This window comes from Ovis canadensis, chromosome 1 (genome assembly GCF_042477335.2).
Source record: "Ovis canadensis isolate MfBH-ARS-UI-01 breed Bighorn chromosome 1, ARS-UI_OviCan_v2, whole genome shotgun sequence".
In the NCBI taxonomy this organism is placed as follows: Eukaryota; Metazoa; Chordata; class Mammalia; order Artiodactyla; family Bovidae; genus Ovis; species Ovis canadensis.
Window position 1 is genome coordinate 97,312,386 of NC_091245.1, and position 24,169 is coordinate 97,336,554.

The 24,169-nt window shown below is 40.8% G+C and overlaps 1 protein-coding gene across 6 annotated transcripts in view; it reads right to left on the reverse strand.

Annotated features, from left to right (window-relative positions):
- The window catches only part of WARS2 (tryptophanyl tRNA synthetase 2, mitochondrial), a 96,374-nt gene extending 73,265 nt beyond the window's left edge, over nucleotides 1–23,109 (reverse strand). For 3 of the 6 annotated variants that reach the window (XM_069602346.1, XM_070289230.1, XM_069602357.1), the window contains exon 1: nucleotides 22,904–23,015. In XM_069602346.1, coding sequence (XP_069458447.1) covers nucleotides 22,904–22,993 — 90 coding nt within the window. In that variant the 5' untranslated portion in view covers nucleotides 22,994–23,015. Of the gene's footprint in view, nucleotides 1–22,903 lie in introns of all 6 variants that reach the window. The other 3 variants (XM_069602339.1, XM_069602329.1, XM_069602321.1) reach the window with 2 other exon arrangements.
- Between the last annotated feature and the right edge of the window lie 1,060 nt (nucleotides 23,110–24,169).

Consider the following 24,169-nt stretch of genomic DNA (forward strand, 5'->3'; position numbering starts at 1 on the left):
CCCAACTCCCTGGCCCCCCGCCCCTGCCCCGCCCCCAAGGAACCCAGGAGCATGCCTAATCCAGCAAGGGCAGAAACACAGTAGAACACTGCAGGGTCAGGATGTTTTGAGTTGAGTGAGGGGACGGGATTTATGGGAAAACTGAGTGGAAATGTGTTTATGTTTTTTAATCTGAATGCTTAAAAAGGATACATTAACAATCTCAAAATCAACATCAGATGTTGTGTGATGACTTCAACATAACAAATAACCTCTTAAAACAAAATATTTTGAAATCCAGTTCCTCCTTTGCTCACCTGCTGTTGCTCTGGTTCAAGGGGCCAGGGCTTCCACTGTGACATTTCCGAACAACCAAAAGCAACCTGGAGAAAAATGCTTTGGTCCTACTAGTGTCCCTGGTGGTAATGAAACAGCAAACTCCTGACATTAACTGGCAAGTTGAGCAGAAATGTATGTTTTAGTATCAGAATTATTTCAACTTCCCCTCACTAGGAAACAACTGATTTGGAATATTAGTTCACTGATTTAAAATAAAAACAAGCCCATGCTATTTTTAAAATAAAGGATAATAAAACAGTTTTCCCAATGAAAAAGTTACACTTTACTAGTCTCATGCTTCTGTATACCACAGGTGCTGCAACTGTAATTACTGACTCAAAGAGTGTCATCACCAGTATCTTCTCTTAGAAAAATAAAAGACTAGAAGTCTTTGCTCTTTTCTTTTTCAAGCACTGTCTATCCTTGCCTTCCTTTCCCTTCCATCTTTTACTTTTTACTTGTAAAAGTACAAGCCATTAAATCTGAAATCTGGATCTTCACTTATTACATCTTATACAGAATTCCTAACATGGGTTCCAAGTCTAACACACAAGCCAGTCATTCAGCTTTAAGTAAGGACATCTGAATTATCTAAGTTACCAGAATTTAGTAACTCAGATGAGAAGGCAAAAGCAGGAAGGTACAGGTTCTTTGGGGGACCCTGAAATTGCAAATGGAGGCCCAAATACGACATTTCTGAACCTGGGCCAGAAGCTATAAGCAGCAGATTAATGTGTGCTAGATCTAACAACTCAATCAGCCAGCATTGCCAAAATACCACTGCCATCCCTCATCCTAAGGAAACTGAACAAAAACTGAGGGCTTAGACAAAAGGTGTCATGCATTAAGTTCTGTTTCCAAACTGCAAACTGTTAAGGGCTTGTCTAATGACTATACTTGATTTCACCTAGGCCCTCATTTAGGGTCAAGAATAGTTTAATTCAATTAAAATAAACTTTCAATATGCACATGTAGGTAACAGACCATCCATCCATCCACCAATCCTGCTTTCCTTCCTTCCTTCCTCCCTTCCTTTCTCCCGACCATTTATCCATCCATCCACCCATCCTTCCACCTATCCATTCAAATATTTATTGAGGACTAACCATGGTACAAACACTGTGTTCTTGTACCAGTGGGGATACAAGAGCAATATATGATCCCTGCCCTTGAGAATTCTGTAGCTCAGTGACTATGGTGCCATGCCTAGCAATTCACTGGTCCATTTTATTTACAGCTAATTTTAAATCTCTAGTCTACTTAAGACCCAGGAGCTCCCCTCTCATTAGATGACCCTAGGCCATCTTTACTGAGTTCAATATGTAGCATCAGCTTCCCTACTCGGTACTGCCAAGTATTTCCATGTAGATAACTATCTTCTTTCCTCTTTTGTTTTAGAGAGGAAAATCCCTCTAACATTAATCTTTTCCCACAGTGCTACCGATTTTATACCTTCTTGTGTTCTTAAGAATATTTATCCATCAAGTTTTCTTTTGCTTTCTTCCATCTTAAATCTTACCTCCTTATACATTCTTTCCCATTGTGTAGAAATACAGAAAGAGGTCTAGCCCTATATGGAGTTATTTCTTCCTTTTCTACTCTTCCCCAAAATTATCATGAGAACCGTATACTTGCCACCACCACTCTTAACTCCCCATAAACTGGTTTCTCAACCACCAAGTTACTACAGCTTTTCTAAATCAATAATTGTTCCTTATTCCTTCACTCCAACAGCCTCATCTGCCTTATTGTTCTTCAAAGACCTCTTTGAATCTAACAACTGACACTCTTTATTATCATACTTCAAAGCCCTCTCCTTGATTTCCACAAAACTACACTGTGTTGCTTGTATTTTTGCCTACCTGGTATCTCCAATATTGTCTCTGTTGGTTCCCAATTTTCCATTCTTACTTGCTAAATGGGGTCCTATGCCACAGAAGCTGTTTTTGCCTTTGTTCTTCTATGACAGATAAAACTCACTGAAGGAAGAGACTCCCTTCTTCGCCTTCTCTTGCTCCCCAGTTGGGTCAAAGAATGGCTCATTGAATTGAGCAGTTTCAAGGATCACGCCTGGGTCCTGTTTGTTACCAGGTGAATCCTGCCCTTTCTTCCATCCCTATGAGCCTGCCTGGAGCCAAGCTCCCCACACTCACCTCTTCCCTTATTAAGAGGTCAAGTTGATCTCTTGCACCCTCTATCTCAGGCTGCTGGTAATTCACATCCCAACATTTGGGTCTGGGCTTTAGGTAAAGAGTCTCTGGCCTAATCAAGTTTATCAGAGCTACACATTAGGGTATCAGGCCCATGCTAAGTTGATGATAAAACAGTATTTTAATTCTCATAGGAAACTGTACCCAGCAAAGCTCACACAGAGGGGATTCTTTAAAACTAAGAAGGGGTCCAGACAGATAATGGCACTAAATGAAATTTTCTTTAAAGGACAAAAGTAAATAAATATATTTTAAAAAGGGACTCCCTGGTGGTCCAGTGGTTAAGAATCCCGTTGCAATGCAGGGGACTTGGGTTTGATCCCTAGTCAGGGAACTAAGATCCCACATGCCATGGAAGATCCTGCATGCTGCAGCTGGGACCCAACACAGCCAAGTAAGTAAGTATAAAAAAAAAAAAGCCACAGGAGTCTGTGAGGGGCTGAGCTGAGATCAGGCTCAGTTCTAGACACTGGTAAAACAAAGGTGAAGGAAAAGATATAATCCCTGCATTTCTGGAGTGTATCTTCCAGTGAGCTGAGCATGCATGCTAAGTTGCTTCAGCTGTTTCTGGCTCTTTGCAACCCTATGGACTATAGCCCGCCAGGCTCCTTTGTCCATGGAATCTTCCAGGCAAGAAGACTGGAATGGGTTGCCATTTCGTCCTCCAGGGGCCCTTTCCAGCAAAGGGATTGAACCTGCGACTCCTACATTGCAGGCAGATTCTTTACCGCTGAGCCCCGGGACAAGCCCCCAGCTATAGCTATAGGGACTTTATATAAGGGATGGGGCCACTCAGCTCCTCCAACTCACTGTTTTCTGCTGCAGCTTCAGAGCCAGCAGGGCAATAGTGTGATCTGCCCTTGCTCCAATCTTTCCTGCTTGTGCATCCCTAAAATTCCTTTAGCAGAACTCAAAATCTTTTTCATGTTCAATGAATAACAAAGAGCTCAAAATGCTAAATATTTGGTTGAAGTGAAAATAATGAAATCCATTTGTATTAAAGTACATCAAATAATAACAACAGTAGCAAATATATATTGAGCACTGTGGTATGCCAGGCTCTTTTCTTCACATTGCTGCTTAACTGTTGCAACAAACCTGTAACAAAACAGTAGGTGATACAATTAGTCCCATTTCACAGGTAAGGTGAGTAAGGCACAGAGAGGGTAAGTCACTTGGGAAAGAGGTGGCTGGGCCAGGAAGTCTGGCTCTAATAATGACTTGACTTCACCGCCTTCCCTTTATTTTGCTTTTAAGCCAGGGAGGGGATCTGAGAGCAGGTAAAAACTATAGAGAAAACAACTCACCAACTACACAAAGGCTTAGTCCAGCCTGCATTGAGTGTGTGAGTGCCTAGTGTTATCTGACTCTGGCGAGCCTTTGGATTGTAGCCTGCCAGGCTCCTCTGTCCATTCTCCAGGCAAGAATACTGGAGTGGGTTGCCATATTCATTCTCTGGGGAATCTTTCCGACACAGCAATCGAACCTGAGTCTCCTGTGTTTCCTACATTGTATTCAGATTCTTTACCCACTGAACCACCAGGGAAGCCCCTAGTCCATCCTGGTAATAACCAAACACAAGCTGTGAGCATGTGCACAGAGCTTAGTGGGGACAATGCTGCTTTGCTTGATGTATGGTTTGGAGATTTCACTTGTATTTCTTAATGGAGGAGACGTATTTGTTGTTTTCAATGCAGAATCTAAATGGCAAAGAACAGGAAGATTCTGAGAATAAAATCTAAACAATGACAGTGTGGACAGTATCATTTTGGAGCAGAATAATAGCTCAGTAAAGAATCTGCCTGCAATGCAGGAGACCCAGATTCGATTCCTGGGTTGGGAAGATCCCCTGGAGAAGGAAAAGGCAACCCACTCCAGTATTCTTGCCTGGTGGATCCCATGGACAAAGGAGCCTCACAGGCTACAGTCCACGGGGTCGCAAGTACGGACATGACTTAGCAACTAAACCACCACCACCATCTACCGGATAACCTGAACAAGGCACACAACCAGAGTGCTACTGTCCACGACACCCCTTTCAGCAAGCTGGTCAGAACCCAGCCAGGGTTTCTCCAGCTTCCGAGGTCAGCATGGGAGACTTGGGAATTGCTTGGCGACCATTCCTGTCCACAAAGAAAAGTAATGTCCATGATTAGGGCTTGGCAACTCTTCCTGCCACCCCCTACCAGCATAAGAGACAGAACAGCAACTGCCCTATGATTATACCTATTGCAGAAGCTATAAATTAATCCCTAAATACAATCTGCAAAGACCCAAACTAATCTTGCTTTATCAGAGCTTAGAGTTAGATGGCCTCTAGCTACTTAAAACACAGCCACATGCCCTTGATATTACAGGACCTATTATGCAAGGCTCCTCCCAATCCCAGAGGATACCAAATGACATGCCATTGCTTGCTGTTGCTTCCTATCCACATTTTTAAATAACAGAATAGAACGGGGGAAAAAAAAAAAATCCAGCCACAATTGGCTCCAGTTGGTGTGAATAATGAGATGTGGTTGTCAGAATCCTGGAAAGCTGCCAGCTTGGTCATTAGCTGGCCAGATACTGGGCCCACTTATAAAGAGGATAAGGAATACAACTTAAAATGAGGTCAGTTTTAAGGAGACTTTGAAAATATGGCATTTGGATGTGAGATGAAACAATCTTAGGAATTAAAATCCTCCTTGTATTAAGTGCTCTCCTTAAGAAAGGGTACAGGTTGTGATGAGATGAAGCTTCCTCAGTTTTGGGAGTCAAGCTTTGCCCAGTTAAAATCTGGCCCCTTTTTTTGAAGTGTATGATGGAAGAATCCTAGCTTTGACAAGTTGGCAGTAATCCTTGTGATCTATTTTACTGGGATATATATTGTCACTGCAAAAATAAAACATACTACAAAACTGGAGAGCAGACCCTGCCTGTGATCATTAGACAGGCTGGACCAAGTGCCTCAAGCCTTTGATGCCCCTGACATATTATTTTCTGGATGGTGTCCAGCAACCCAATGCAGAATAGCTTTTTCTCTACTGTATCCAGATGGCAAATGGAAGAGATCAAATTCAACAGTTTCAGAGCTAACCTTAATGGATGTGAAAGGCTGGCTTCTCCACCAGCTTTTCAGGGATCTACAATACAAAAAAAGGCCTTTGAACAAAGAGACAAATAATTGACTTTATTTTCCCCCCTCTCTCTTTAAAACTAAACCATGGATGTAGTAATCTGGTTCAAATCCATCTTCTGGTTGAAAAGGACAGCCAAATATCTGATCAGTTCTAATCACTGGCACTCTCATGACACTTTCTGTGAAGTTCAGATGGGTGTTGCTCTTAATATTCTGGACAGCTTTTTTTTTTTTTTACCTTTTAAGCAAATATTTTCAATCTTCCTCTGTTACCTCCAAACTTTAATTTTATATATATATATATTTATATATATATATATATATTCTTAAATGTTTAGGCAGCAGCATTTTATAGTAAGATTCACACACCACTTACTAAAGGCTGAATTTCAGAATTGGTGACCATGAGCCTTGCACATTTGTGTTACTGTATACGCACACACTAGAACTTCACTGAGTCGTTTTGTACAGGAAGACATATGGTATGACAGTCTACCTCCTTCTTCGGACAAAAGATTTCACTCATTGAAGTGCCAGGACTACTTCATTATTAAATAATTTCACATAAAAACCCTATGGTGTAGATCATAAGACCAGCTTTGTAACTAGTAAGTGGTACAGGAGACAACAATAAAGAAGAGGGCTTTCAAAGAAAGGAATATGTTTACCTTCCACGAGCCAACAAAACAGAAAGGTCAGCTTCAAATAGGAGTTCTTAAGCTGGGTTCATGGACTTGTAAAACTGTACACAAAATTTTTAGAGTTATGTACATATTTTTCTAGGTAGAAGGTCCGTATTTTAATCAAAGGAAATAGTGACACGTCCCCCACCCCCCAAAGTATAAGAACTCTGAGGACAAGACTTAATGGAAACAAGATGAGGTACATTAACATATCTAAAGAAAGAATATGCCTCCTGGAGGGGTGGAAGCTTAGAGAAAGCAGCTCCTTTGGGAAAACTTTGGCCATCTGTTTTAAAGCCACGTCCAAGGGAAATGGTCCTATGACACCACTCAGGAATATGTATGCTCCAAAGTGAGGGCGGCATTTTGGGTTATCACAGCTTAATTACAGTCGCCAGTGAGAAGACCCAAAGACCATCCCCTACCACACACACACACCTTGTTCTGATTCTACACCCATCAAGCTACCTTATTTAATCACCTGGTTTCCCAATTAATTTTTCCTACAAGTAGAGAAATTAAATTTTCCTGCAAGTAATCCGTAAAGAAAAGTAGCTGGTATCCCTGATCATTCTGTCTTCATATAAGATATGTTGTGTGCACGTATGCATGTGCAAAAACTTGAGTGTGTGCCTGTCTGTGTGTGAGTACTGCGCAAATGCACAGATGCACATGAACTGGACTCCTACCTAACTGGCTACTACTATCTTGGCTAGCTCTTCTCATCTTTCCAATCTCTTAAAGTTGAAATGCTCACAGCTTCAGTACTTAGACCTCTTCTCTTTCTAAAAACACTGCCTAAATGATCACACCCAATCTCATAGCTTTAAGCACAGTATATGCTGAAGACTTACAAATTTATATCTGCATCTAGACGTCTCGCTTGAGGTTGGGTCTCATATATTCAACTGTCTACCTGACATCTCCATTCAAATGTTCACTAGTCATCTAAACTTCTGATCTAAACTATTCATCTAAACTTCTGATGTCTAAAACTCAATTCCTGATCTTCAACCCAGTCCCCAAAGTCTTATTCCTCTTGGTGTCTTTACCATCTTAGCAAGTGGCAAATTCATTCCTATAGTTGCTCTAGCCAAAAACCTTGGAATCAATCTTGACTCCTTCCTCCCCTCGTACTGAGTACATAATCAGTAAACAAACAAACAGACAAACAAACCTTGTTGACTATACATTCTGTAAAATAAATATCAAGAATCTGACCACTTCTCATCTTTGATGAAATCTTCTTACTGAGCTTCTCTGGTGGCTCAGATGGTAAAGAATCCACCTGCAATGCAGGAGACCCAGGTTTGATCTCTGGGTCAGGAAGATCACTGGAGAAGGGAATGGCTATCCACTCCAGTATTTTTGCCTGGGAAATCCCATGGACAGAGGAGCCTGGTGGGTTACAATCCACGGGGTTGCAAAGAGTTGGACACGACTAAGTGGCTAAACACTCAAGCACATTTCTATTACTCATCCTTGTCCAAGCCACTATCATCCCTTATGCAGATCTTGTACTGGCCTCTGATTGGTCTTACTTCCATCTTGCTCTTCTATTTTTAACGTAATAGCCAGGGTAAGTTTAAAAACCTGTGTCAGCCTTCCTTCCTCTAAACAAAGCCTTCCGATGGCTTTGCAACTCAATCCTAATAAAAGACAAAGTCTTTATAATTGCTTCTAAGATACAATTGTCTTCTCCACATCCACCTTCCTGTTAGCCATCTGATTTCATATCTCCGTTATGTCCTGACAGCATGCAGAAACTCCAATCCTGGGTCAAGGCTAAAAAGCTCATTCTTCACTTACATATTTTGGCAGTTGAGCACTTTTGGTGAGAAATCTTCAAAGAATGTAGAATCTACCCATAAATCTAAGTTGTAGCTTCTTAGGCCCTTGATTCTCAACACTGCTTAATGAACAATTTTTAAAAACGTATGTAGTATTAACGATGTGCCTGGTACTGGTCCAGACACATAAATATTAGCTCACTTAATCCTCACAGTAATTCTGCGAGGTAGACATTTTTATTGTCTCCATTTTACAGATGCAGAAGTTAAGGTATAGAAAAGTTAAACGACTTGCCAAGTATGTATTGCTCGCTGGCGGGAGAGCTTACTAGCTCCAAACTCTGGCAGTCTGCCTATGGAGTTCAAGGTTTTAACTCGTCTTACAGATGAGGAAAATGAGGTATAGATGTCAGTAACTTGCCCAAGGACTTCCAATTACCAAGTAGAACTTGACTTTGAACCCAGGCACTCTGACTTGTACTGCTCATCCACTAAACCACTACCTGATTCCATTATCTCAGGACTGAAGCTCCCTGAGTGAATTTATACCCATCAGGTTTTAGGGTTCCTGAATTTCCCACTCCAAACTCATCCAGACCCACAGTCATCTCTACCCCCTTTCTCCCAGCCTCAGAGTTGATCTGTTTCTCCTGACCTTCAATCATTTGCTCTGGATTGCATTTCTTTCCATCTCTTTCCTGAATCTGCAATCTCTCCATCTTTACTGGCTCCTGCAATCATGCTCAAGCCTCCACCATCCCCAAAGACCTTACCTCCAAAAAATTCTCTTGGTCAGATCATTCTTTAAAGCTCCCTTCTCCCTCTCTGGCACATCATTCTCATTTAGACTCCTCACAAGAGCAGTCCCAACTTCCTCAACTCTCATCTCATTAATTTGCACCAGTGACTTCCAAAGCTGCTGTTGTTGCTAATATCATTAGTGATACACCAGTTATAAACCCTGAGAGCTAATTTTTAGTCTGTATCATACTATAGCACTATTTTGCTCTTCATTTTTCCTTTGAAATTCTCTACCCTCTTGGAATCCTTTGACCCACAATTTAATGATTCTTCTCTCATCTCTCTGTTGGATTTTTCAACTCTGGTCTGTCTCTCTCAGTTTAACACTATGAAGGGTTAAAAACTGCTAATTTTTGAAAATTATTTTTCCTACTTTATGTGCTTTTCTTGATGATCTCTCTAAACACATAATTTAAAGTGCTACTCAGCTGACAGCCATCTTGTCAGGGATCTTGGCTTTGGTTTTTTTTGTTTGTTTGTTTGTTTTTGGAAGAGTCTCTTCTTTCTCTCCCCCTTCCTTCTTACATGTGGTCGACATGGAAGCTGGATGACCCTCTCTCCACAGTCAGTGTGAAGGCAGGCATTTGACTTTCAGGAAGACAGGAGTCACGGAACACTGACCAAAAGTCTGCTATTTAGACAGAAAAATAAGATGAGGGGAAAGCTGTGTCTCTGTTTGAGTCATAGATATGTTAATATATTCCCAATCAAAATTAAGGACACATGGTCTGCTAAAGAATTTCTGTTCTATTTTAGAATGTGAAAAACAACGTGGGAGATGTCATGTGGATGCTGAAACACTGGAATTTCCAAGACATTTTAAAGATTGATGGGTACAACTCATCCTGGGTTTAACAAGATATTTGGCCACTGTAGTCACGAACTTATCAGGAAGATGCTGCAACTAAACCCCATCTAACAGACAAGGCATCCTATCATAAAACAGTTCTGTGATTATGCTAGGTTGATTTTGGGTTTTATTAAACATGTAAATGATAAATTGGTAAGGAAGTATAACAATAAACTTTCCTAAACAACTACTAAAATGTCAATAGGCCATTTTAAAAGAAGAAAATGTTAAGTTCTTTGTAATGTAGATATAAATTCTTCTTGAACCATACTACTGTACTCGTGTGTGTGTGTGTGCGCGCATACGCGCGCATGTGCATGCTCGCTCATTGTGTCTGACTCTTTGTGACCCCATGGTCTGTAGCCCACCAGGTTCCTCTGTCCATGGGATTCCCCAGGCAAGAATACTAGAGCGGATTACCATTCACTTCTCCAGGGGGATCTTCCCAACCCAGGGATCAAACCCACGTTTCCTGCATTGGCAGGCAGATTCTTTACCGCTGTGCCACCTGGGAAGCCCCACTGTACTCTATCATGGTCCAGAGAAAAATGGAATAGCACTAGATGAGAAGCTTGTTATTGTTTAGTCATTTAAGTCATGCCTGTGTTTTGCAACCCCGTGGACTGTAACCTGCACTCCTCTATCCATGGGATTTCCCACCAAGATGCCTGGTGTGGGTTGCCATTTCCTCCTCTAGATGGGACGCTTACAAATGGCCTTATTGTCTACACAGTGTAACAGTACAATGAGACTTAGGGCTGTTTTCTATATCTCTGCAGAGCGTACCAAGATCTGTAGAGCAAAGGTCCTAAGGCATGCCTTCACAGGTTGCTTTAAAGGAACTGATAATGAACGATTAAGAAAAAGTGTATTGTATCAATGCTGATTCAATAAATGAACATTTTACTTCCTTAAGGAGTTGAAAGCATACTCTTAATACTACAAAGCATGATGTCATTTGTTGTATAGATAATATGCATGTTTATTGAACTAGACAGTCTCTTGAGGCAAAACTACACTCAAAATAAAACCTTCTCATCTTAATTCTCAGTTTTTCTATGCTTTTCCATATACAAAGGTAACAAACTTCAGTATAATTTACAGAGGTAGCAAACCCCAGCATCATCAGATACAGTTATGAAAAACAGAAGCTGCACCTGTGAAACAATGTATATATCATAAACTGTTTCTTGGTGGAGTGTTCACAAAAACGTCTGAATAAAAAACAACCCCCTCTCCAAATCAAGCTTTCCATCTGTCTTAAAGCAAATGTCCATAAAAAGAGAGAGTATATAAGGAAGGATTTGTTCATTTCTATAAGAAAGAGACAAAGTCATCTAAAATTTCAAAATGGGAGCAATCATTTCCAGCTTAAGAACAGTTTTCCATACATGAGTTTTGTTTTTGTTGTTTGCTTGTTTTTTATTTTAAAGAATCACCACTCTTTAAAGATTGATGGGTACATACGAATTAAAATGGGAAGAAAGGTTTTTACAAGGAGAGATAGTGACATTAACAAAGAAGTCAAAGAAAATAGCTCTGAGCAAACTTGGAAATTCTATTAACTCCAGGGCAGGGGATCCATGTAGGTACGACAGCAATGACCTGGAGAACTGTTTTGGATCTGGACTGTGAAAGGAAGGTTGGAATGTGGGGGTTCTAAGGAGTCTAAACTTTATGAGAAGCCCTCAAAGATTTCTGAACAAGGGAACAACATCATTAGCACACTGCTTTGGGGAGGTTAATCTGGTGAGATTGACCCTTACAGCAGAAAGTGAAGAGGAACTAAAAAGCCTCTTGATGAAAGTGAAAGAAGAGAGTGAAAAGTTGGCTTAAAGCTCAACATTGAGAAAACGAAGATCATGGCATCTGGTCCCATCACTTCATGGCAAATAGATGGGGAAACAGTGGAAACAGTGGCTGACTTTATTTTTTTTAGGCTCCAAAATCACTGCAGATGGTGATTGCAGCCATGAAATTAAAAGACTCTTACTCCTTGGAAGGAAAGTTATGACCAACCTAGATAGCATATTCAATAGCAGAGACATTACTTTGCCAACAAAGGTCCATCTAGTCAAGGCTATGGTTTTCCAGTAGTCAAGTATGGATGTGAGAGTTGGACTGTGAAGAAAGCTGTGCGCCGAAGAATTGATGCTTTTGAACTGTGGTGTTGGAGAAAACTCTTGAGAGTCCCTTGGACTGCAAGGAGATCCAACCAGTCCATCCTAAAGGAGATCAGTCCTGGGTGTTCATTGGAAGGAATGATGCTGAAGCTGAAACTCCAATACTTTGGTCACCTCATGAGAAGAGTTGACTCACTGGAAAAGACTCTGATGCTGGGAGGGACTAGGGGCAGGAGGAGAAGGGGATGACAGAGGATGAGATGGCTGGATGGCATCACGGACTCGATGGACATGAGTTTGGGTGAACTCCGGGAGTTGGTGATAGACAGAGAGGCCTGGCGTGCTGCAATTCATGGGGTCGCAAAGAGTCGGACATGACTGAGCGACTGAACTGAACTGAAGGGGAAGGATAGTGTGGAGATGAGAAGAATCACAAGGTTCTCAAGATTGGTAAGAGGTAAAGGAGAGCAAAGTAGGTGAGAAGAATTATATATTATTGAAGACATAATCATCATAAAGCACAGAGGACCCACCAGGTGCTGTGCATTGGCCAAGCGACTTTACACATATGATAGAATTTTGAATCCACATAAAAGTTTTACCACGTGAGTATTACTATTAATACTTTGCAGATGAGGAAACTGAGGTATAGTGAGGTTGCATAACTTGCCTGACATCACACAGTTAGCATGTAGTCTGACTGATCCCGAAAGCCATGTCCCTTCTGCTTTACCACACTTCCTCTTCGTGAGAGGTCAGTCAAGTTTAAGATGACAAGTGTAATTTTGTATGACTGTTGAGTCTCTAGACACTGGCTTCTCTGGGTTACTGAGTTTCACAGCTTGGCAGCATGGGGGTGCCTGGAAACTTGCCAGCCACGGGAGAAGCCAATATTGCCTGCACAGAAGGAATTTCCTTCACAACCAAGATGGCCAGGTAACCAGTATCCACGGAGGGCCAACCTGGCTCTCTCCCCAGAACTGGCAAGGGCTCCACATCATCTGGCCCTTAACATCTCCCTTGGGACTCCACCTTCACGCTGCACACTTACCCCCAACCCAAGAGGCTCTTTTCTCTTCCAGTAAATTTATGAACTGGCTGCCCAGACCATTCTCCCCCTGGGAGGACAGGAATCCAAATCAGGGATTTAAGTAAACAGCTCCATTTCCCTTCACAATTACATTCTCCTGCTCCCCAAAAGGGGCCAAACTATCAGAGTAAAGAGCGAGGCTGAATGAATATAAAATAGAATAGTCCATGCAAAGTCTCTATTCATGGGAGTTATAAGGAAATGTTCATGAGAAGCCCTTTGTCTGGTGTATAAAATAAATTCTATTCAATGTTGCTAATTGTGAAGCCTCAACAGCATCCCAGCTAATGTACTAATTAGTAATAACACTTCAATTCAATTCACAACAGACTTTACTAAGGACTTTTTGGAATGAGAATCTTTTAGAATAAAATTCTTACTTATTCCTTGTAGAAATGCCCCACAACACTAATTACTTTAATCTCGCCCATCTTCTCACTTTGCATCTCTGTTATTTTTGAAGAAAGTATTCTAGTCATAAATCCCAACTAGACCCTAGATAGTGGTCCCCTGACCATCCATAAGCTTCAGCACTCACCACCTCCCCTCTGCCTGCAGGGCTGTGCACAGGTTGACCTTGCAGCTCTAGACTGTGTATAAACACAACTTCCTACATGCACCTAGGGACTTATGTGTTAAAAGCCCTTATTTTACACAGGGTAATCCTAGTGGCAGTAGCCAACGAGAGACACGGAGATAAATTTATAAGACAGCTTTGCTCCTTTCTCATAACTCACTGAGCCAAACAAGACTGTAAGTTCAGCAACAACAGAGGATGATTTATAATTTCTACTCTGCATGTTATCATGGCAAGATATATAAGTGACTTTCACAGAAGAGATTTAAAAGTTTGCATAGCAGTTATCAGTGTATTAACATGGGTAATTTGCTTCAGAATTTAATGTCTTTTAATACATTTAGTACACAGAATTTGGAATCAGTACTGCCTAGGGTTACCATCTTGGCTCTGATACTTGCTATGTGACTTTGGGTGAGTTATTTAACCTCTCAGTAGCTTCATCTGTAAAATGGGGCTAATATTAACAATGACCTCATTGCATTGTTAGGATTAAACAAGCGAATGCATGTCAAGTGCTTCAAACAATGTATGGTACATGGTAAACACTCAATAAAAGTATGCTGGTATCTTTTCCCTTCTTATCATATTCCATAATAACTGAAATGATCACAGTCCCATCAGACCAGGGTCCCAAAATGAATTAAACATTGAATTAATTTTAGTACAAATAAGAAAATAGTATCTACTGAACTAAAACTTTAAAGGATACTGACATTTACTTATTTAATTCATCATCATTAAAGAACTGGTAAAAAAAAAAAAATTCGAGGGCCAAGAACAATTCTGAACATTCTATGCTCTAGAAACATGTATATCTAGAGTGAACAAAGTCTTTTCAAGAAACAAAGGACAAGCATAGAAGAGTTGTGTAGCTTTTAATAGCCCTACTGCTCAGGAGTTCCCTAACAAAACACTGCATGTTTTCCTCAAGATTAAAGGAGAATGTGGGAAGCACTCTGAAAACTACAAAGTGTTATATTAGAGCAGAATATTCTTAATGAAAATAACAGATTCCACTTGAAAATTGTTATTTGTGATACGCTATGTTTTATTATGTTTCTGAAAGCATTGATGAAAAATCTACAATCATTATCCCAAGAACCTTAAATAAGAAGCAGTGTAACCAAGGTCATTAGGGGCTCCACCCACACTGGAGTTACCTGGGACCGTAGAATCTCACTAGAACACCAGGACAGGAATGCAAAGGAGAAACTGACCTCTCTGTCTGTCTACTGGTTGGTGTCCCAGCCTAGAGGGCAGGGAATGTAAAAGTGGAAATGGAGAGAACCTCTATGGGTTAGAAATCAGGCTGGTCAACTGTGCTTTTGAAGAGACAAAAGGGCAGTCAACAACGCAGTTCTTAGCCAACCGGAAGTAGGCTCAATGCGAGGAAGACTGTGCCAAAAGCCAAAGGAAAAAGAGAGCTGTAGATGAATTTCGGTAAATGATTACAGGACCATGAACAGCCAGATGATGGGGTGGGATGAATCGAGATATGACCCTGCTTTGCTCAGTAAGCAAGGTAGTTAAGAAAAAGTGTAAGCTTTTGACTGGGAATAAGAGGTAGGGTATGACTTCCCTGGTGGCTGAGACAGTAAAGCGTCTGCCTATAATGCGGGAGACCTGGGTTCAATCCCTGGGTCAGGAAGATCCCCTGGAGAAGGAAATGGCAACCCACTCCAGTACTCTTGCCTGGAAAATTTCATGGACGGAGGAGCCTGGTAGGCTACAGTCCATGGGGTTGCAAAGAGTCGGACACTTCACTTTCACTGCTAAGGAATGATATAGTGAGAAAACTGTTAATGCCTGAGCAGGGTTAAATTCAGTCATGCTGGAGTAAATGTATCACCTCTGTGCCTATAAGTTATCTTTCTGCATCTAGTGTCTCACATGGGCAGAGCACCTTCTACCGTAAGCCTGTACATTTATCCTGTGGAAATTCAGGAGGAAGGCTTAGGCCTCATGCTGATAGAAGAGAGATTCCTGAACCACTGATAGGTGGGGGTAAAACAGGATCAAGAGTAGAGCTGAAGAAAGTACTCTTTGGGAGGTGGCTAGCGGCCAGGTGGGATGAATGGTGAACAACTCGCCTGCCAGTGCAGGAGACACAAGAGATCTGGGCTCGATCCCTGGGTGGGGAAGATCCCCTGGAGGAGGGCATGGTAACCCACTCCAGTATCCTTGCCTGGAGAATCCCATGGACAGGGGAGCCTGGTGGGCTACAATCCATAGGCTCACACAGAGTCAAACACAGCTGAAGCAATGTAGCATGCATGCACAGAGGCTACGTTGTACATCAGCACCTGTGTATTATGCAGAAGCAAACTGTGTTTGGATGAAAGAAAGAAGTTAGAAAAGAAAAAAGAAAGGAAAGAAAACTGACTGCTATTATCTCAAGTACTCTCCTAGCTTATGATAAATAGAACAAAGGTTGCATTTTATTAATAAAATACATACATATCAACTCATTTATAGAGCAGCTCCTTAAAAACCCACCCACCATATGTGGTCCTAAGCCAACAAATTCACTTGGATATTTAAGGAAGCTGAAGTGTTTTTCAAACTTCATCTTAAGAAATCCAAGACACCATGGCACCGTCTTAGCAGTCCCTGGCTGTGTGTGGAGGGAAGGTGGTAGACAGGGGTAGGAGGGGCCAAACAAGTGGGGCCATAGCTACTTTAGTATTTCTTAAGTCAGAAAAGTTTTTATTTTTAATTGGAGGATAATTGCTTTACAATGCTGTGCTAGTTTTTGCCATACGACAACGTGACTCAGTCATAAGTATACATATGTACCCTTCCTCTTGAATCTTCCTACTCTCCTAGGTTGTCACAGAGCACTGGGTTGAGTCCCCTGTGTTATAACAGCAACTTTCCACTGGCTATTTCACACATGGTAATGTATATGTTCCAATGCTACTGTCTCAATTTGTCCAACCCTCTGTGTCCTCTGCTCTCTATGTCTCTATTTCTGCCCTTTAGACAGGTTCATCATTACCATTTTCCCTAGATTCCATATATATTCACTAAGTGAAAGTGAAGTGAAGTCGCTCAGTCGTGTCTGACTCTTTGCAACCCCATGGACTGTAACCTGCCAGGCTCCTCCCTTCATGGGATTCTCTAGGCAAGAGTACTGGAGTAGGTTGCCATTTCCTTCTCCAGGGGATCTTCCCGACCTAAGAATCGAACCTGGGTCTCCCGCATTCACTAATACACAGTATTTTTCTCTTTCTGATTCACCTCACTCTGTATAACAGGCTCTAGGTTCATCCACATCACTAGAACTGACTCTAATTCATCCTTTTTATGGCCGAGTAATATTCCATTGTACATATGTACCCCAATTTCTTTATCCATTCATTTGTTGATGGGCACCTAGATTGATTCCATGTCCTAGCTGCTGCAAATAGTAAGTAGTGCTGCAATGAACATTGTGGTACATGTGTCTTTTTGAATTATGGCTTTCTCAGGGTATATGCCAAGTTGTGGGACTGCTGGGTCATATGATAGTTTTATTCCTATATTTTTTAAAGAAATCTCCATACTATTCTCCATTGTGGCTGTATCAGTTTACATTTCCACCAACTGTGCAAGACGGTTCCCTTTTCTCCACATCCTCTTCAACATTTATTGTTTGTACATTTTTTGATGATGTCTGTTCTGGCTGGTAGGAGGTGACACCTCATTGTAGTTTTGATTTGCATTTCTCTAATAATGAGCAATGTTGAGCATTGTTGTGTTTATTGGCCATCTGATTGCCTTCTTTGGAGAAATGTCCGTTTAGGTCTTCTCCCATTTTTGATTGGGTTGTTTGTTTTTCTGATATTGAGCTGCATGAGCTGCTTGTAGTAATATATTTTGGAGATTAGTCCTTTGTCAATTGCTTCATTTGCAATTATTTTCACCCATTCTGAGAAAAATGCTCTACTTTTATCTGCTTTATCTAAGAGGGATTCATATAGGATTTTATTTGATAAGAGACCACTGGTCAAGTGGGAAGAGCTCAGGAAAGGCTGAGTGGGAATCCTGGCACTGCCATTTACCAGCTCTCTGATGGGAATATTTCCTAACCTCTTCAAACCTTAGTTTCCAGTTTTATAAAATGGATAGAATAATATTTACAGAATTTTTGTGAGAAGTAAGTAAGATAAAGCTGTATAGTACATAGCAAGAAAGCTTGGCACATAACAAGCCTTAGCTAAATGTTAGTTCCCTCTCTGAAAGACAGGATATGCATACATACATGCTTAAATATACAAATAGATACATTATATGTGTGTGTGTGTGTGTGTGTGTGTGTGTGTGTGTAGATATATATAGAAAGAGACTTGCCAGTTGGCGTTAGTGGTAAAGAACCTGCCTGCAAATGCAGGAGATGTAAGAGATGCAGGTTTGATCCCTGAGTTGAGAAGATCCCCTGGAGGAGGGCATGGCAATCCAATCCATTCTCTCTTGCCTGGAGAATCCAATGGACAGAGGAGCCTGACAGGCTACGATCTACAGGGTTGCAAAGAGTGGGACACCACTGAAGCAACTTAGCATGCGCGTGCTCACACACACACACACACATTTGCATAAGCCTCCACAGACAGTTCTGTAACCTGTAGACATGCAGTAGGTCTACTGAGAAAGATTCTGGCAGTCAGCAGCCTCACCGTTTTCAGCATTTTCTGACTGTGGCTGCTATCATAAATGCTCAGCATTGATTCACAAGTTCTCCTCTGTATTTTCAGCAGATACCCTCAGTTTTCATCAGCTACACAAAGAGATTTTTAAAGATTTTTAAATACTATTGTTTTGAATAAGCTAAGTCAGTTCACATGGAAAATTAACCTAGGAAGCATTTCAAACAAATGGACTCAGAACTTCCCTGGTGGTCCAGTGGTTAAGAATCTGCCTGCCAATGCAGGGGATACAGGTTTGATCCTTGGTCCAGGAGGATTCCACACGGTGCAGGGTAACTAAACCTGTGCATCCAGAGCCCATCCTCTGCAACAAGAGAAGCCACGGGCAGCACAGAGAAGAGGAGCCTCTGCTTACCGCAGCTAGAGAAAAGCGCACGCACGTGTAGTTAATGAAGACCCACCACAGCCAAAAAAAAAAAAAAAGACTCATAGACTGAGCTTAAAAGGACCTTTAGAGTAGATCCATGCAACATCCTGATTTAAGAAAAGCACAGAGAGGATGTAGCCAAATCAAACCGGCACAGTGAGCAGCTAGCACAATTTCCAGAGGGTCGTACCAGTCCTGACAGCTTTCCAGGCTGATTAGTTCATGTTGCCAGTTGGACAGACAATGGACAAGGCAGAGAAAAGCTAAAGGGAAGAGTCACTGGGAACACTATCCCAATTTAATGCCATTAAGATCACAGAAATCTCTAGCAACAAATACTAATTACAAAATATGGAATGAAATGTCAACAGTCAATTTTACCATTCTAATTCCATAATTAATTAGCTTTGTGATATTAGGCAAGTTACTTAAATAAAGTCTACTTCTGGATGCTTAAAATAAGGTGTTAATACCTATCTTAAAGCCTCGTTATGAAGTATTCTAGAGGATTCTTGTCTAACCTCAGTCTAATCATGAGAAAAATATCAGACAAATGAGAGACATTCTACAAAATAATTAACCAATTCTCTTCAAAAAGACCAAGGTCATGAAAGACTGAGGAAGTGCCATAGACTGGAGGAGACATGACAGCTAAATGCAATATGGGATCCCGGATTTGATCCTAAACCAGGAGACTAGTGGAAAAATCGGTGAAATTTGAAATTGTCCCATGTTAATTTCTTGGCTTAGGTAAGTATATTATGCAAGATGAAGCTGCTTGGTGAAGCATATACAGGAATGCTCTGTACTAATTTTGCGACTCTTTATCCCAAATGATTCTTTTTTAATGCTTTTTTAAAAAGAGTCATTTTAAAAAAAAAGACTTGTTGTAAGAACTAAACACAAGATCAAAAATCTAATACACTGCCTATTTTTTTGCAGGCATGATTCCTTCATTGAATAACCATAGGTCACCTTTAGTGACCATAAACAGTAGAAACAGTATGGTAATACAGGCCAAATCCAGGATGGGACAGCTAATAAGAAGTGTGCTGTTCAACAGTGATAAAATGTGGACATTTTAAACTTCACTTGAATGATCACAAATATTCTTGCAGAAGTCTACTAACCGTCAATATTTCACTCTTTGCACAATACAATCATAAGTTAGGGCTTAAGTAAGTGTGGATTCTGGGTTTGGTCAAAGATGACAGGCTTAAATTTACCTAATGCCATCAATGTTTAAACATAAAATGTCAGATCTCCATTCCTCTGATTCTGTGACTACTCTCATCTTGTCAGACTTCAGTGGTTTTCTGTCAGGTAACACCTGGCAAAATAAACTACTTTCATATAAATTGTAGACATTCATAATGAGTAAGGCTTGATACACTATTATTTCTGTTTTCTCTCTAGCTTTCTTAAACTTGATTCTACATTTAGCCTTGAAGGGCAAAAGCCTCCTCTTGAGATAACTAAAGGTCCCCAATGCCAAGGTTATTAACCAAGATTTTGCTTTCATAGGAAATCATTAAAACAACCTACGAATCTCAATACTCTGGCAAAGTACTGCTATGGTTCACCCACTTTTGCTTCTCACCTCAGGAAGTAACTCTACAGCCAAAACTAATAAGAAGCAAATTGCTATTTCTTACTTGTTGACAGAATCATTCATGTGATAAATATACGTTTCTTTCCATTATATTATAGCCCTGCAAAATAATTTTTGTTTTCTACAAAGGTTATGAGATATCATAAAAGTGTCTAATGCATCTGGTTTAAGAATCCAATTCTTCCTTCACATATTTCTGCATCTGTTCACAAAATCTCTTTGACTTCAAAGGAAGCTTTTCAAGTGAAAAAGAAGATACATACAGGAAAAACGGCCATAAATTTTTCATTTTCTAAAGCCGTTTTAATAACTTTTCTAAGGCCATTTTAAATAACAGCACTGTGGGACAAGTACTGTCCCACAAACTCTCCCTCAGAGATCTACAATAGCACAGATGATATAATGGCTATGCATTCATCTGAAGATTTATGTTTTAAGACTTTTTTTCTGGGTCTGAGAGTGGTATCTCTTCAATTTAGAACATGTGAAAACTACAGAAAGCTTAAAGAAGAACACTTAAATCACTTTTAATCCATTATTTAGGAAGACCAAAAGAAAGCAAAAAAAGTTAAGAACAGTTGTTTCCTTCTAGTCATTTTTCCTGTACATAGATACTCACATAAATATTTATTTGCAAATACAATATTATAATGACACTGTGAATGTAATTTTGTATCTTTTCTCAGTTGGTCTTTCAAAAGACTGCACTAGTCCTTCAAACCATCATTTTTAATGACTGAAAATTATAGGAGGCAGTGGAGAGCTAAATTAGGAATTTGGAATTAGCAAATACAAACTACTATATATAAAACACATAAACAACAAGGTCCTACTGTATAGCATAGAGAACTATATCCCATATGCAGCAATAAACCATAATGGGAAAGAATCTGAAAAAGAATTTTAAAATTTACATGTAGAATTATGCTTTAAGGAGTGCTCTTTCCTATATTTAATTTGTATTCTACCAAAAGCTAAATTAAAGGTTTGAGAATACTACTTTGGAAAATCTACAACGTGAAACAATCTAGATTAACAGTTGATTAAGATAACTGTGTTCATAAATGCCACTGAAACAATAGTAGAGATTTCAAATTCTATTCTTTAGCGCTTATAATGATTTAATGCCCTAAACTTCCTGGGATAAGCATAAGCAGACTGTAGTTTGTTTTCCTTTTCTCTTTGATTCTGTTTCTCATGACATTCACAACTCTTGAGTTTGTTATGAGAGGGAGTTTGAGTCTAAGATTTAGTAACTTTGGATTCACAGGTTTTATTATGCTACTATTACCTAGAAATATAGTATATAACTATAGTAATCAACCAAATCTCCCCGCACCCTCAGCTTGTGGGATCTTAGTTCTCCCACCACGGATTGAACCCACACCCTCAGCAGTGAAACCTCAGAGTCCTAACCACTGGACTGTCAAGAATTCCCAGTAATCAACCAATTCTGGTACTACAGAATCAAATCTCCAAACTTCAAAGAGAAGGATATTTGCTGTATTTATCTAATTCACAATCAATTCTTACTTAACTATGCTACCTGCAATTTAAAACATTTAAATAACTGTTTTGATAAATAACTTCCCAGTGTAATATCCTCTATTCTTAGAAGAATCTGGTTAGGCCTTAGAAGAATCTGGTTAGGCCAATGTCTATGAAGAACACTTAAGTACAGAAAGTTAAGTAATCATGGGATGATTAGAAAACTAAGTTGAATTTATATCCGGGTTTTGATAATTAATATCACTGCTTTACTTTGGCTTCTCTATCGTGGAGCCACTCATTTTTCAAAGCGTGAAGTAACAATCATCAGTCTAACCCTTCCTCCACCCATTTTGCTGAAGAAAGGAAGTCCAGAGAGAAAAAGTGATTTGTCATGTCACACTTCCTTGGTGGCTCAGATGGTGAAGAATCCGCCTGCAATGCGGGAGCCCTGGGTTCAGTTCCTGGGTTGTGAAGATACCCTGGAGGAGGGCATGGCAACCCACTCCAATATTCTTGTCTAGAGAATTCCATGGACAGAGGAGCCTGGTAACAGCAGTGCTACCAGGACAGGACCACACCTTTGGAAAGCTTGCTTAAATTCCTTCATCGAACCTTCTAGATACAGGTCTGCTTCCGGACAATGGGGAGAAATAAAGAGTGGAAGGTACACTGACATTGCTCAAGTATCGCACTGGCAGGATGCCAAGAGGCTGCACCTCCTTAAACAGCCTAATTACTAATGAGGTGTCTTCTCCAATTTCTTCGCCAGGTCCCTTGGCTTACTGTTAGGGAAAGGAAAGTAAAAACAGCAACATCAGGACTACGACTAGGGCAGTGTCGGAAGGACTAGCTCTCTGGTGTCTGACAACTTCCCACAGGGAAGAGCTTCCCGGGTTGCCCGGCAACAGTGGAGCTGCGGCGCCCAGAGACGAAGGTACTAAGGCCAAGTGGGCAAGAGGCGGCGCGCTCCTCCCACCAGGGGCGCGTTACGTCACGCGTATCCTTGCAACGTCGTCACGCTCCGAGTAGGAAAGCAGTCTTAGGCGAATCAACCTTAGGAACGGAAGAGCTCGGTACTCTCCAGAGAAAACGAGGAGGGTGAAGCAAAAGGAGGGAGAAAAGAGAGGCGAGAAGGACCTAGCGAGACGGGAAACCGGCGGAAGAAGGGCTAGCATTGGTTACCTGGGGAACGGGAGCAGCGTCGGGTCCCTGATGAAGTGCCCGGATGAAGTTCCAGCACTCACGCGCTTTCCGCATTGAGTGCAGCGCCATCTTGAAAAGGGCGGAGCCGTCTTGTTTTGAGTGACATCTGGTCAGAGGAAATTCCAGATTCGCTGCGCGTTTGCTTGCTGCGCATGCGCCCTTCCTCTCGGGGCGGTCCTCAGCTGATGTCTGGGGGGAGTCCGACCTTCGCAGAGCAGATGTGGGTTAGGATCCGGATGTGTCCTGACTTTAGTATATGCCATGGAGACCTAGTATTTGCGCAGGTTTCTTGAAGGACGGGATATTAGTAACAGCGTTTTAAACTGGAAGAAAGTAAAAAAGCCTTTCGGATCTTAATCGTCCTGAGGCAAGTTTTTAAGAAGTTTCTCTGGCAGTGGGACCTCCCTAATCCTCTTAGAGGGCAGCAGGTGGTTTTTTGAGACCTATGTGGCCTCGTTAATGCATTTGATCTGCAAACGTTTGCTGAACTCGGCTTTGTGCTAGGTATTGAAAGTGCAAAGACATATCTTGCCTTCAAGTAGTGTATGGGGTAGCAGATAAATGATGCACTGTTTTAGGGGTTAAAGAAGTAAATGCCAACATTGGGAAAGTGGGATGGTAAAGACTGGTGCTTCAGCCTCCCCTAAAGAAGACTTCAGAAGGAAGAAGATACTTGATAGAAGAAAGTGTTTTGAGTTTTAGCTTAAATTATGAGAAGAGTTAGCAGGGTACTCCTACCTCTGTTAATGCACCCCAAAATCTAACAGTAAAAGTATTGGGAAAGATTCGTTAGAATTCCTTTATCTGTTTTGTTGTATTTATTCATTAGGGAGAGGTAGGAGATAAATGCAGGAGATAAAAGGATACCGATACACTTAATGGAACTGAAATTAACAAAGTAAGACAAAACTATTCAACTAAAACCATACAGTAAAAATTTCGTAAGAGAGGTACAGAGAACTGGTGAAGTTCAAGCATGATTGATGTAATTCAGAAGTAAGCAGAGAAGGAATCATAGGAATGAGGGCAAAAAGAACAAACAAAAACACTAAGGAAATAAAGTCTCATTCTTCGACAGAACTAATCTGTTTGGTTGTTTCTGTTAAATATGAGGTGCTTGTAGTACTTGAAAATATGGCACCAATTAGATAGATAGGTCTGGACCTCAGGAAAGAGGTCTGAGCTACAAAACAGATGGTAATTGAATCCAAGAAAACCTTTGAGACTAGGAGGTAGAGTTTGTGG